Source organism: Dermacentor andersoni, chromosome 8 (genome assembly GCF_023375885.2).
Source record: "Dermacentor andersoni chromosome 8, qqDerAnde1_hic_scaffold, whole genome shotgun sequence".
In the NCBI taxonomy this organism is placed as follows: domain Eukaryota; kingdom Metazoa; phylum Arthropoda; class Arachnida; order Ixodida; family Ixodidae; genus Dermacentor; species Dermacentor andersoni.
In genome coordinates this window covers 8217241-8232330 of record NC_092821.1, presented here as the reverse complement: position 1 = coordinate 8232330, position 15090 = coordinate 8217241, and the positions used below count along the sequence as shown (strand labels likewise).

Genomic DNA, 15090 nt, shown 5'->3' with positions numbered 1-15090 from the left:
GTGGCGGAGTGGGCGAGCGCACTGTTTGGTTATTATGCGATGCTTTGCAACTGGTGTTTGTCGAATCCTCGATGACGTCGAAAACCAGTCTTTCTATTGTCGGAGAAGACTTCCGAGCTGTTGCTGTTTACTCAGAGGGCGACTTCAATTTATGTAGAAGTTTGGTTCGAGAACTATGGTCGTCGGGGTAGATGCGGCAGAATCTGAGAGGACAAACGCATTGCTGGTTTCCGCAATTTCCTCGACACATGCGATCGTCGTGCCTTTGTTGATGTGCTTGAACTCCTAGCTGAAGTTTGTTGGCATCACTTTCGCTTTCCATCCGTGGAGTCGAGGAATCCCTCTTGCGACGCAAATTTCGCTGTCAAAAGGTCGACCTTTGTCGCCCTCAATGATGGCTTCTACGTCTGCCGGTGTTTCTCTGCCGACAGAAATGGCATTGCTGGAGCGAGGCGAGATGCTGACTTGGTCCTCAAGTACACTCAAGGCACGCTGACTGGAAAGCCTCTCCGTCGGTATCGCTTGGTTTGTGGATGGGGTTGTCGACTTCGACCTCAGGTCGATGACGCGCCGTGTTGGTTAAAGAGGTCCATGCGGGGAATTACGCCTCGTGAGCACTGTTGAATGACAACGAGCGTTGCAGAGTAAGTCCGGTCATGGACTGTAATTCTTGCCGTGCAGATTCCAGCCGGCGTTTTGAGGTGTCCTCGAGCTCTCCGAATTTGAGGGCCGTCCTAAGCAGTCTTGGCTGTGTCAGCTTGGCGGTGAATAATCTGCTGATGACAGAGTACGCGGCTCCTGTCTCCACTAAGGCCGTGACTGCGTGGCCGTCCAGAAGCACGTCGAGGGAGGTTGTTCTTTGTCGTGCGTTGCATTTAGCTCTTGGCGGTGAATCACGGTTGCGTCGTGTTGACGTGTGGCTCAGGTGTTTGGCCTATGCATTTTTTGCTTCCATGCTTCGTCGGGATGGCGGCGTGTCGTTGGTATGTCGTCGAGACAGTCTCTTGGTGTCTCCGTCGGCGGCGGGGGATCTTCTTCAGTTGAAATAACAGCAACCGTACCTCCATCGGTTGCTACTTTTAGTTTTCCGGGTATGGGCTGACAGACCGGCCCCAGGCTGGGCAACTGTATGGACGGCGCTGCGGCGGCAGGTAGCTGCCTGATGACGGTGAACCGGACGGTCATCGAGGGTTCCACTTAGTAGCGGCGAGGTAGTCGGCGATATCACGAGGGCGTTCACCTTGCTGCGTATGCGCAGCGTTGACGGCGAATCCCCGTAGTCCCATTTCGCGGTATGGGCATCGGCGATAGACATGTACGGCTTCCCTGCAGCGATAGCAGAGTGGGTGGTGGACGAGGGTGCGTCAAATGTCCATCTCCCTCGGGTGCCTGCGCTGGGCGACGGGCGGGCGAGCTGGCGGCGGCCGCGGACGGCGGAACTGCGTCGTTACAGCGGCCTGGCGCAGGCAGGGGGAACGTAACGACGGGCTGCGGTGGCGTACGTCATAACTTCCGGCTGAAGCTACGGCGATTGAGGTTCTCCGTGTGATTATTCGCGCTGCTCGCGCGCGACGTCGACAACTGAAGCAACTTGGGGCTGTGATGAAGGGAACAGCGTGTGAAGCTCTTCCCGCATGACCGCTCCGATAGTGTCGCGCTAATCGTCGGTGGCAAGTGATTGAACTCCAGCGTAATTTGGTGAGTTCGTGCGGCGGTTGAATTGCCGGTTCCGCCTTTCCAGTGTCTTCTCGATGCTTGTGGCCTGGTGGAGAAAGTCATCGACGGTCTTAGGTGAGATTCACTTCATTCCGGCGAAAAGTTCTTGCTTTACAGCACGCATGAGTAGGCGGACTTTATTCTCCTAAGACATTTCCTGCACTGCGTCGCGGAAAAACGGCTCATCACCTCCATGAAACTCGCGATCGTCTCAATAGGCAGCTGCGCTTGCTCTCTGGGTGCGGCGCTTCTGAAAGTCTGCAGGAAGCCGCTTCGGAACAAGTCCCCCGTCGTTAAGTTGGCTTCTCTGTTCTCGAGCCACATCCTGGCTGCGTCTTCCAATGCAAAAAAGACATGTCGCAGCTTGTCATCGCTGTTCCAGCTGTTAATTGCAGCGAGCCTCTAATACGTCTCAGGCCAGCTTTCCTGGTCCTCGAATGCGGAACCACGGAACGTCGGTGGCTCCCTGGGCTGCTGCAGCACGATTGGTGTTGACGGCATTGGAGCTGTCATTGAAGTTGCTGTCGTGGCTGTGTACTTTGTGGTCTTCTCAGCGAAAAGTCCATGCTCTGTGGGCAGCCCTTGAAGCCTGCGGCTAGATCGCTAACGCTTGGCGACGTTGATCTTTTATTCGCGGCTGAGGTTTACTCACGGCTTTGCGGGAGCGCTTGGTATACGAGCGCACAAGCATCTAGTACCTCCGCCAGATGTCATGTCGTTGTGACCGAAGAAAGGAGCAAAGCTGTAAATGGTGAAACTAGCCTTTTATTTGATGAATTGGGGCCCACAAAAGCAAGTTGCACTCAAATCACAGCAATAGCAGCAAACACGGTGGACTGTCGTCGAATTTTGATCAGCGGGTCAAGCGCGTCGGCTTTTCTACATCAGTCGTCGAATGTTCCCCAGTAATCGCTAGTGCCCGCGTGCCTCCCAGAAAGTTCTGCACCCTTCGCGTCACGCATACACGCAATCAGATAACATAAGGTTCCGTGACAACAGAGAGCGGGTATAACCTCGGATAACATTCCAGAAACTTCCGATACATTCAGGTGCGTCCCTTGCTGAGCGATAACATTTGTTAAAAGATGAAAAGGGCTCACAGGGAAAAGATAAACAAGTCCACGTGTCAATATCATTAGGCCTAATTTTAACAAATTTCCACACAACATGAATGAATTGCTTCATCATGAAACTACAAGGCCTATCTTGGAATAAGCTTGCGTGGTCTGAGACCCTCAAGTCACAAATCTGTATGGTATGCATGAACGTATGTAAAATTGAGTGAAGAGATTTGTTTTAAGCACTTATGCATGGCATGTCAAAGTGTCGCATCAGTAAACAACACATTGGGCTGGACCCCACTGAAAGAGCACCAACAAAGAAAAAAGTGAAAATTTTATATTACTATACTTTGAAAAGAGCGGAATTCAGAGAGCGAAATACTTTCTGCCTCCTCATTTTGTGTCTCGCCTCCACGACCATGTATGGAAAATACGAGAGATAGTGCCGCACCAATGCTTTGAAATTCTCGCTCTCCCCACAGGACATCTCTACATGGTAGAAGTTCCCTAAATGTGTTATTTATGGTAATCTTGAGGGTATGCTACGCTATTGTACTTCACATTGCAATCAAACGGCTATCTAATTATTTGTCTCTATTTGTGCTGCTTATCTCTTGTTGCTTGTTATTGTTATTGATGTGGACAATGTTTCCCTTCGCAATAATGTCTTTGTGGCGCGGCAGGAAATATGAAAAAAACATATAAATAAATAAATAATGGCCATAAAGCCGCCGTCGTCATGCCACTTTTTTTCACACCTTCATCGTATTGTACAGAATTTTGTCCCATTGTCTTCGTGACGTCGTCATCATAGCGTCACCATCACATCATAGCATAAGAATTCTCATCGCAAAGTCGTCCATCCGCAGTCGTCAAACTGCCTTCGTTGTTTCATTGTTACCATTGCGCGTGTGCTACTTTGTGCAGCGACAAGCTTGTGCAGGGACTGTGCTAGCTTTACTATTGCTGTAAAATCCAATGAAGGTGCGAGCTTGGGCTAAAAGCAGAGCCCCGGCTTTCCCTACTATAATCACAAGCTGCGCTTTTTTTATGTCCCACCATTGCTGTGGTATGAAGTAGTGACTGATTCCAGCAAGAAAAATAATTTAGCTAGGCCCAGTGAGCTGAAAGACAACTACACTCCCACAACAATAACAGAAAGCCAACGTAGCTATACCTCAGATGTGTTTTTCTATCAGTCAGTGCAATTGAACCAATGGGGCGTGAAATATTCATGAACTGTAATAAATAAAAAAAATTTAATGCGTTAGATTTTGGAATTGCGGTGGCAAAGAGTATGAGTGTCTAGTGCGCATATATATATATATATATATATATATATATATATATATATATATATATATATATATATATATATATATATATATATATATATGTGTGTGTGTGTGTGTGTGTGTGTGTGCGAAAAGATTGTTCAACAATAACCACATTCAAATACTTAACATTGTGTAGTTGACGCTTACCGCGGGGCTTTTTTTTGGCGGCAAATTTCATCAGAAATCATGATGGCGCCAGCTGAAGTCGTGGTAGAGCTCCAGATACTGCACCGATAATTGTGGCGGCGATGAAAGCGAACACACAATCTTGAAAGCGGCCTCCTGCTGTGATGATGCTGAGGGGGGCGTTTTTCAGTGTACGAAGAAAAGACAGCTCCGTCACAACTGGAGAGCCAATTGCGAGCGCACGTTCAGTCGGCTCCCCCGGGAGAATAAAAGCGGGTGGCTCATTGGAAGGGGCACCTTCAGCAGCGAAAGCATTTTAAGCAATACAAAAAATAAGATATTTGACACTCAATAAGGGCCGTGGGAAAGAAACAAGCTGTGTCGAGAGGTGTCGATTCGATTTAGAGACACTCGTCTCTCATCCAAGTACTCTGCACCTCGCAAGAAGGAAACTGAGTGAGCGCCATTTATTGTGGTAAGGTTTACTTTTTCATGTGTTTTCAAGCCTGATTTTCATGTGTTTACAAGCCAGAGGACAGTGAAAAAAAACCCCTAAATTTTGAAGGCCCATGTTATTTTATCGGATGAAAAGAAAAGCGCATCGCGCAAGAAAATGACTGGGAATTTGACTGATACCCATGGCTGAAACTCTTTACACAGCCTTCTGTATTTTGCGACGTGTATGAGAAATTATTCAAGGCCTGGTCAGCAGGGACTTGATTCCTAAGCGTTCAGAGTGAAGTGGCGACGAATAGAAAGCGCTGTTCCAAAGAAAAGTGCCTTCGTGGCTTCGTGGGCATTTGAAACTCGAAGCAAGAGTTCCACCGCGTAGGCCGCCTGTCTCGCCAGTGTATGCACAAGTCCATGGTCATGAAGAACTCCGTCCAAGGGCGCCCCGCTTTTTGAATTTCTTCATCGATAGTTCTCTTTGTGCTGCCAAGCAAAAGTCAGGGTGTGTGCTGGCCATCCCCGGTTGCGCTTTCGTGAGGATCACGGCCATGCTGCTGTGTTTGCGCGGGTGTGCGGTGTGGCAGTTCGTGCACGAATTTCGCGAAGTCATGTTTTGTATATCTCGTTCCCTCTCGCTTCCCTTTCTACCTTTCCTGAAGCGGTCGGGCCGTTGCAGTTATTGAAACTGTAGAAATCGATTGGCCCGTCTCTCGAGTACCCGCTCTCCAACGACGCCGAATTGCCGCCGGTGAAGCTCGGGCGAGTCCCTTCCGTTTCATCGCTCGGATGACTTGCGAAAGAGGGCCACGGCCCAGCGACAACGCCTTTCTATCGCGATTTCCTCGAGTAGCACTCTGCGCGAGCATCTTTCAGTGCTCCGTTCTTGGTCCCTCACTGGCGGTTTTCCGGTATTTTATTATTGCACTAATTCTTCTTATATCCTTTTGCATGAGAGTTGTAATCGAAGTGTGTTAGAGAAAGAGATGCAGAGAAAGCTGCGCAAAGGAACTCGTGTTTCAAAATTATTCTTTATTTTCCCTATAGTGAGCGGTTCAGCCGTGTTTTGTGCGTCTTTTCCCGCTCATTTATTTTTCTTTAGAGCGGAGCACTTAGGCGCCCGTTCTTGTGGCGAGAGGTGCAGTCCCTTGGTAACCGAGCGAACGAGCACAGCGAAAGATGAGAGCCAACGCAGCGCGAAGCAGGGGGTGAAAAAAGCGGCGAGAGCGAAAACGTGCGAGCTGGAAAGCGGGGAGGAGGCTGCAGGGGAACAATGAAGCGGAAAGCGGCGTAGGGTGTGTGTAAAGGGCGAGAAGGAAAGCGGAGTGCCGGCGGCGACCAGGTGTGCTTAAAACCCCTTAAACTACGTAAAGTAGCGACAGTCTCCTCCTCCGCCTTCACTCGTCCTCGTTTCTCCTCTATTTCAGGCTCCCTCCTCGACCGAGGCGCCTCCTACGCTGCTCGAGTGCAGCAAACGACCTTTGGCAGAGTGAACGCACGTATAGCAAGGCAGTGCGTTCTAGGCGTTCGCGTTGGCTATCCAGCACCGCGTAACTTCATATACAGCATAGAATTTCTATTCGGACGGTTATTACAAACTCAGTGACGGCAGCTTTTGTTTCATTTTTGATAACTATTTCTTTAAAAAAAGTATCTGAAGGAGTGTTAATGCAGTGCGTTGACGACTGCGAATGTATTGCATGCCCTACAATTAAGTACGCAACATTTGTCAAGCGCGTGTCGCCATATATTGTTGCGAATGGTTGCAAATAACACGTTTACGATAGAATGCCAACAACTTGGCTTCCAGCAAGCCCTCAGTAGCCTAAATAATCCCCACCGCCGTTACCATATGAATTCGCGGCGCGTATCAGCTATGATGTACAAAGACTGATCGAGATCGGTGCTCTGAAGGTTCGAAAGTGTAGTACAAGCTACAGTGCCGCCGACGTGCATGCTTGCTAATCTCATCATCATCATCATCATCAGCCTGGTTACGCCCACTGCAGGGCAAAGGCCTCTCCCATACTTCTCCAACAACCCCGGTCATGTACTAATTGTGGCCATGTCGTCCCTGCAAACTTCTTAATCTCATCCGCCCACCTAACTTTCTGCCGCCCCCTGCTACGTTTCCCTTCCCTTGAAATCCAGTCCATAACCCTTAATGACCATCGGTTATCTTCCTTCCTCATTACATGTGCTGCCCATGCCCATTTCTTTTTCTTGATTTCAACTAAGATGTCATTAACTCGCGTTGGTTCCCTCACCCAATCTGCTCTTTTCTTATCCCTTAATGTTACACCCATCATTCTTTCCATAGCTCGTTGCGTCGTCCTCAATTTAAGTAGAGCCCTTTTCGTAAGCCTGCAGGTTTCTGCCCCGTAGGTGAGTACTGGTGGGACACAACTATTATACAGTTTTCTCTTGAGGGATAATGACAACCTGCTGTTCATGATCATAGAATGCCTGCCAAACGCACCCCAGCCCTTTCTTATTCTTCTGATTATTTCCTCTAAGCGCACGCAAAGGCTCAGAGGTGGGCGCTGGTGCCATTCTGTTTCTCGATCCTCAACGTCGACAGAAATACCGCTGCCTACGATCGAGTCGGGACTCTGCTTACACAAGAAAATAAAATAGGTTTTTAGCATTTGTGCGAGAAGAGGGAGCGCAATAACAATGCTTAACTCACTCTCAAATAAGACATAGTGGGCTTGAGTAAATTTTTGCAGATTAGTGACTTATCCCGAATAACACTTCATCGTGGTTGGTTCGTCCGTTCACTAAGTGACGTACTTCTCGCGAACCGAGTGCAAGTGAGGTGCGTGCATTGAGGACAGTTGCGCTCCCTCCGAAGTAACACTTGCGAGACATGAGTTTATATAGTGAAGTCATGATTGCGCGAAAAATCCCCCTCCCCCCCATGACACGGCCGAGATCGCGGCAAGTGAAATGATGTTTTATATAGGGCGAAATGATATTGAAACGGCACTCGAGCTGCAAGTTAATAATTTATTTTCATCATAGATGCATTACAGATTTACTTTTGCAATCACAAGTCCATGTGCACCATTTATTGTCTGACTGTATAATTATACGCACCAGCTTAAGAGCCCTACAGCAAGCGCGTCTCAATTAGACATAGTGACTGTAGATACTAATAGTGTAATGAATGAGCAAGCGAACGACTAAACGAGCGCGTGAACTAAACTGACGAGCAAACGACTAAAAGAACGACTAAACGAGCGTGCGAACGAACGAGCAAACGACTAAGCACGAACGACGACTAAACCAGCCAGTGAACGGGCGGGCGACCGCACGTTTTCTTTGCGAGTGCTCCACCGCCGCATTTTCTGCTTCGCACACTTTAAAGCTCACGCGAAATAGCACCTACGTCTCAATTAAGACATACGTCGACGAACGCACCTCGTAACACGGTTTCGGGAGAGCACGCAGGCTTTTTATCGGTGCCTCCGTACCGCAAATCCACCGGGCGACCGCCAACGAGGAACACGAACAAATGAGGCAAACAAAGCTATTCTATCTAAAGGAGGCTAGTAAGCGACCGCAAAAGGCCGAGAGTTCCTCTCCTAAGAGGAGCTTTCATGATCGAGATGAAATTTTGCCAAGAGGACTGCGCTGAACCTTAAAAATTTCGTAACCATCTTATCGCACGCAGCCTCACGTGCCCGCGAACTCAAGCCTGTTGGCGCACAAAACGATTAAGCGCACCAACTACCACTAACGCGAGCACGTAGCGCGCATATAAACAAAGCAGACGTTGCGTCAAAATAGTGTTAAAGCGTGCAGACAAATGACAACTTGCACATTGAACTGTGCACTATCTACTACGTTATTCCCCGCAACGAAATACGCAACACTGGCACATACTATACTATGAGAGACTCACAACTTACCTCGCGTAGTCGCGTGGAGGATGTTGGTCAGAAGTTCTTCCTCCTGATTCGGGGAAGCCACGTCTTTCTTCTTAACCCATCGCGCTTACCGGACGGTATCGCGAATAGTTTCTTGCCTTTGCTAAAACTGTTTTGGTATCCGAAGGTGCAGCAGGCCATGCTCACAGAAAATTACGTGAAGTGACGTCGCACTTTCCACAAAACTTCCTTCGAAGCGTTCACAAAATCAAAACAACACAGAATAGGAATGGAAGGAATGGCGCAACAAGCGCCGCTTCTCGAGCAAAAATGGCACTGAAGCATGACCGTAGACAAGCGAAGTCAGCGCACGGGGCCACGTGATGCCATTAGGCCAATAGCGACGAGGCGTCGGCTTCGGCCAGAGCGCTCGAGGAGGCGGCATTCTTCAAAACGTGGCATTACTTTACGAAGTTTAAGGGGCTTTAGGTGTGCGATGCAGGATGCGCCGAGTTTGGCGCAACTCGGTATCTTCACGAGCTCTGGCAACACCACCTAGATAGCACAAGGCCTGTGCACTCCTATCCATGACGTCATGCTACCTGGCCCGACTGCCATAGAATCTAATGGGGATGCTCCCGAGTAAGCAACAGTGACTTTGACGTCACCGCTTTCGTCACGCCAGCCTTGGCAATGGAAATTTCGGGCCAAGTAGCATGACGTCATGGAGCGTAGTGAACAGGCCTTGTGCTATCTAGGTGGTGTTGGCTCTGGCTACAACCCAAGATAATATCACAAATGGTACCGAGACACAGTTTATCTTTCGACAAACCTCCAGTTTCATTGGGTTACCTAGATTCACTCTGCGCGGCTATCATTCCTTGGGCGTTGCCTTCTGGGCGGTCGACAAACTGGGGCTCACGTGGTCATACCGTCGGTGCATAGCGGTGCCTTCTTTCACTTGTTTGTCGTTTCACCGAGTGAATTACATGCACAAGCAAGTTATAAACCAAATGTATTTAGTGCAATATAATTAGTTACCTTAACGTGGTTTAGAAGCATTTTAAAGCTTACAAGACGTACACTGAATGTGTATGAGACTAATTTGTAATTTAGTACGCTTCGCATTATACGACGAGGAAACGCTGTGGTGGGGTCATCACATCCATTCACGGGGCGATCACGGATGCTAAACATCGAAGAGACCAAGGGTAAACAAACTCGTACAATGAGCTTGCAGTCCGTGACGTAGTGATCAGGCTCGACGATAACCTATATTTCTTGAATAGTTCTGTTCCTGCGTGAGCAATCTTTCCGTGCACCCCGTAAGACTGCCAATAGCTTGGGCAATTTTACAGATCGCAACGCGCACCTACTGTTCACGGCATAATTCTTAAGAAACAACTCGTCCGGTGCTGCTTCTGTGAGTGCGCTGAGTTCCTCCACTCTGCGTGACTGCGAGCGTCACGAATATTACCTAGTGTATGCAAAAGGAAGAGAGCCTATATAGCTACGCTGCGACAAGGAGGTGGTGCCGACGATGGGTCTCGCAACCGACACAGTGAAGGCGACATCCAGAAACTGCAGATAAGTATGTTTCTACTGTTTCGTATTTAGCATAATAAAAGTGCACGGATTAAGTCACTTTCGTATTAATGAACTGAATGTCCAGCAGTTTAAAATAAGCATTGACAACCAAAGAGTGTTCGTGATTTGACATGCACGTAGGCCCGCGAAAATATGGAAAAGATAAAGGTAACCTTCACTAACTTGGTGAGGTAACAGAAATTCATGAGTGACATTCAGCCCGCGGAATCTATGGAAGAGTGTCTTTATCCAGGTCAAATATCAATAGCAGGTGCCGATATAAAGCAGGAAACTTATATCAAAATTTCATAGCTTGAATAGCACATGGGGCTGTATAACGTAAAACTATTCCAATATGTTTTATTGCAATCTCCTGACGTCAAATTGACCGCATCGGGCGGTCACCCGCAGGGTTGTATGAACAAACCAATGAAATACTCCCCTCGTTCATAGGAGGTCACTTTTGTTTGCTTGAAAAACGAATAACATTGCCTGCACTGAGCGGCTTGTCTTATTTATTTGGCTCACAAGAGGCGAGGAGCATGTTCAAGTGCAGAGGGATTCGATGGGGCCGAGTGACTGCAGTGAATATCGATAACCGGATCAAGAGGTTGGTGCCGGAGATGCGATTGGTCCGCTTTCTCTTCCTTACCTTGTGGTGGCTCGTCGACAATCGCGGCAGCATGCAATGGAAGCTTAAGAATGACTCTAAAACGGATCCTCAGCAAAGAAGAGTTGGCAAAACGAGGTCGTAAACCTGCCGAAAGTTCTCTAAAACGTTACACGACCACGCAAAAAGTTTTATTTTTAAGGGGCGAGTAGCCTGGTGCCGGAGCGATCGGCGGCAGCTATCTTTTATTCCTTTCGAAACGGGGCACCCTGCGGCTACTCAGAAGAAAATTCACTTGTATTCGGCATAATAATGCAACCTTAACGCGTACACGTCACTATGTTGCTGTAAGTTTTTGCGGTTTTGTGACGTCGCGTGAGAGGCAGGTGAAGTGGCTGCCGCCCGAAAACGTTTGACCAAGAGCAGAGGGCTAATGGCGAATAGGCGTGGAATTAGAACCAACTATGTTTGTTTTGTTCGGTCAAATTATACATAATCAGTGTGTATACGTAATATCAGATAGGTAGCTATCGCGGATTTCGTGACGTCGCGTTACAGGCAGGTGAAGTGGGAGTGGTCCAGGAAATTTTTGACTAATCGCGGAGGGCTGATTGCAGAATTGGAATAGAAAAGTTTGGAATAGTTTTACGTTATAGCATCCATGGATGCCATCACTGAATCGTGATCGCCACGTTACCGATATCCTTGAAAAATGTTCAGAATCATTGCATTTTGCGACCCGCTTCAATGTATCCGCTTCTAAGCTTTCACCTCACTGTCGCCACTCGCGGCCAGCGCAAAATTTTATACTTTGCTCGAACTCCGTTTGTCATCAGAATTTTTTAGCAGAAATTTTAGCACGAAAAACAGATACCCAAAGAAATAAAAATGTTTGTTACTTTATTTGTTGTATTTTAACGTATTCGTTTGAGCGAAAGTGTAGGTGTAAGAATGCGCCGCATGTACGCTGTTCGCATTCAATGGAGGATAGAAAGATAGTGCCAGAAGGAGGAGGCACGCCCTTGGCGCGCCCGGGAAAGGCATAGCAAGTGGCCCACGGCAAGTGTGCAGACCTGTCAGCGAAACAGTAACGGTATTGCTTAGTTGCAATAATCCGTTGCAATACGCGGCCCTGGTGCGTTTTTTTTTGCAGCGTTCTGCGCTTGAAACATGGAAGAAGCGTGTCGTTGAAATGGACACATCACAAGTGAGCTATGCAAGGGCATAAGCTGTGCGAAAATTAGTACATGCAAATATATGACATTGTTAAATAATATGTGATTTCGTACATACATGTAATGCCACGTTTGAATCGGGGAGCGTTGGATTCATATGCACAGTATATAGGGGATAGCATTACTGGTTCCTGCTGTTTCCTGCCTTTCATAGTGAATTACACACACCGTTCATCTTGTGGCTAATCAGCACGCACTGTATTCTTGCACATAGAAAGAACAAACAATGCATTGACGTGCATGGTGCATTAGCGTATTTTTCATTTACATGGTCCAAGAGTGGCACAGGTTGACTTACGTTTTTGCTGATTTTGAAGAGACACCAAGTACATGTTACAAGTGTCCTAATATGCAGAGCACAATGTTTACTGCAATAATTTAATTCATGCTTTTGAATAATAAAAAAATAATAAACTGAAAGCTCCTTCATAAGGTGTCTTCAGGGGGCTCGACTGGAGAGCAGTGAGGGCACAGATACTACTGTTTCGGACCAGCCCTCTGGACCTCGGCCACACTCTCAAGAGCACGTGCCTGGCGCTCACCTACTACCACCAGGCGGTTGAGTGCATCCAACAGCAGAATGTTTTGCTGCAAAAAAAGTGGATTGCTGGAATGAATCAACCGCGTATAAACCATTCTTTGCAAAGAAAACTGCTCGTTGCACTATTTGTACTAAGTGCCCTTAACTGTGTCAGTCTTTAGTGTATGCATAATAAAACAGTGTGTCGGGATAATGTTGCTTTATTTTTCATAACCGCGGTTTTCGTTTTCAGAGTCAACTGTCAAGTTCATTAGTGCGCCAGCAGCTGATGCGTCCCCGCACCTTCCCGAGTCTCTACTGTCAGCACCACAAACCCATTTTTGTTCACTGCAAAACAAATGCCTCTCCCTACAATCCAGTCTTATGCGAGCTGATTGCATCCTATGCCTACAAACATATTTTTGTCCAATTAGGCAATTTTCTACCATCCTCGGTTGCAGTTCTCTCTCCTTGACATCCATTCTGTCACGCTTATGTAATCACCTGTTATGAATTGGAAACAAGTCATTGAAGACGTGCATGGCCAATGCCTGCCGATTCCATTTTTTTCTTAATTTCGACTAGCATATTAGTTCCCACGGTTTACTACGCCACTGTCTTGCTGCCTTAATGCTATCTCCAACAGTTTTTCTTCGCCTTCTGCACAGTGCTCGACTTCTCAAGTTTATTTGTTAACCTCTAGGTTTAGGTCGCATATTGCATAACCGGTATAATGCAATGATTCTGAACTTTTTTCAGAGATATCGGTAATGTGGCGATCACGATTCGGTAATGCCATCCATGTGCTGTTCAACCCATGAAATTTTTGCACAGGTTTCCTGCTTTATATCGGCACCTGCTATTGATATTTCACCTCGATAAAGATACTCTTCCATAGATACAGCGGGCTGAATGTCACTCATGAATTTCTGTTATCTCATCAAGATAATGGAGGTTACCTTTAACTTTTCCATATTTTCGCGGGCCCACTTGCATGTTAAATCAGTAACACTCCTTGGTTCCCAATGCCTATTTTAAACTGCTTGACATATTTTTCGTTACTACGAAAGTGACTTAATCCGTGCACTATTATTATGCTAAATATGAAACAGTAGAAATATACTTATCTGCAATTTGTCGATGTCGCCTTCACTGTGTTGGTTGAGAGATCCATCGTCGGCGCCACCTCCTCGTCGAATCGTAGCTATATAGGCCTTCTTCCTTTTGCACACACTATGCGATATTCGTGACGCTCGCAGTCACGCAGAGTGGAGGAACTCAGCGCACTCACAAACCCAGTACCCGACAAGTTGTTTCTTCAGCATTACGCTGTGAACAGTAGGTGCGCGTTGCGATATGTAAAATCACCGAAGATATTTATTTATTTATGTACAGGATACTGCCGGCCTTTGTTTCAGCCCGTGGGCAGGAGTGAACAGTGCGATATACAGATGAACAAAAAGAAGTTAACAGCAATGATCATTACAAGAATTCAATACATTGCAATACATATATTCCCTGGTCCGCACAAGCCGCACAGAGCATACCAAAACAAAGCATCACAAAATTTCAATATATTTTAAAATACGGATATTGGCTGAACCACAAAAGCTGTACAGAGCATATAGATAACAACGCGATACTGATAACAAGGAGTCCCATTCATACCGGTATGCTGAAAGACATCGTGCATGCTTGGGAGGTTGAACAGCAACAAATCTACAAATAGTAATGCCAAGCAAGCGAAAATAGCACTTGCGTATATTGTAAATCAATAAAAGGAAAAAAATTGCATTTATACATACATACATATACATACATATACCATCAAGTGTAAATGCTATTCAGCTGGTTGCAGAATGACTGGACGGTCGGGCATTCCACTGTACTGGCAGAGAGCGCATTCCCCTCACCACTCACCTATCGTCCGAGGAAAAAATGTGTTTTTAAGCACGTTTGTACTGCAAGAAAATTCCCTTTTTTTCTTCGGATGATTAGATCGTGTTTCATGCCAAGTGACTAAAGTAATATACATATCCTTATCTATCCCCAGCATATCATGGTAAAGTAAATACATGTATTTCAGTCGGTCCCTAAATGGCCTTTATTTTAATGTTTCCAAGTTAGTTTTGTTAATAAGAACCGTCGGAGATACGTGCCAGCTATAGCTGTTAAATACGAATCTAACATATTTTTTTGAACGTTTTCCAATTGAGCAATGTTCTTCAGAGTGTACGGGTCCCATACTACCGAGGCGTACTCAAGAATTGGCCTAATATACGTTTTGTACGCTAAAGGACGGATTTCTTGTGGGGACTGTCGAAGCGACCTTCTCAAGTAACCAAGTTGGCGCATTGCCTTTTTTGAAATATGAGATTTGTGATCTTTCCATATAAGGTCAGATGAAATTACGAGGCCTAAATATTTGTAGTGACTAACCGTAGAAATAATATTACCACTGAAATTGTAAGAAAATTTTAAGGGGCGGCGTTTTCGTGTTACTGACATAGCAACGGTTTTTTTTTTTTTGCATTAATTTTCATTTGCCATGTGGCACACCAAGCTTCTACCTTGGCTAG

At 46.6% G+C, this 15090-nt stretch overlaps 1 protein-coding gene across 2 annotated transcripts in view; it reads left to right on the top strand.

Moving 5' to 3' along the window:
• LOC126526674 (uncharacterized) overlaps positions 1–15090 on the top strand; it is a 424404-nt gene that overhangs the window by 39825 nt on the left and 369489 nt on the right. The window contains exon 1 of one of the 2 annotated variants that reach the window (XM_055068341.2): positions 9956–10150. The exons of the other annotated variant lie outside the window; for it this stretch is intronic. Coding sequence (XP_054924316.1) covers position 10150 — 1 coding nt within the window. The 5' untranslated portion in view covers positions 9956–10149. Of the gene's footprint in view, positions 1–9955; positions 10151–15090 lie in introns of those variants that run through there. 2 annotated transcript variants of the gene reach the window in all.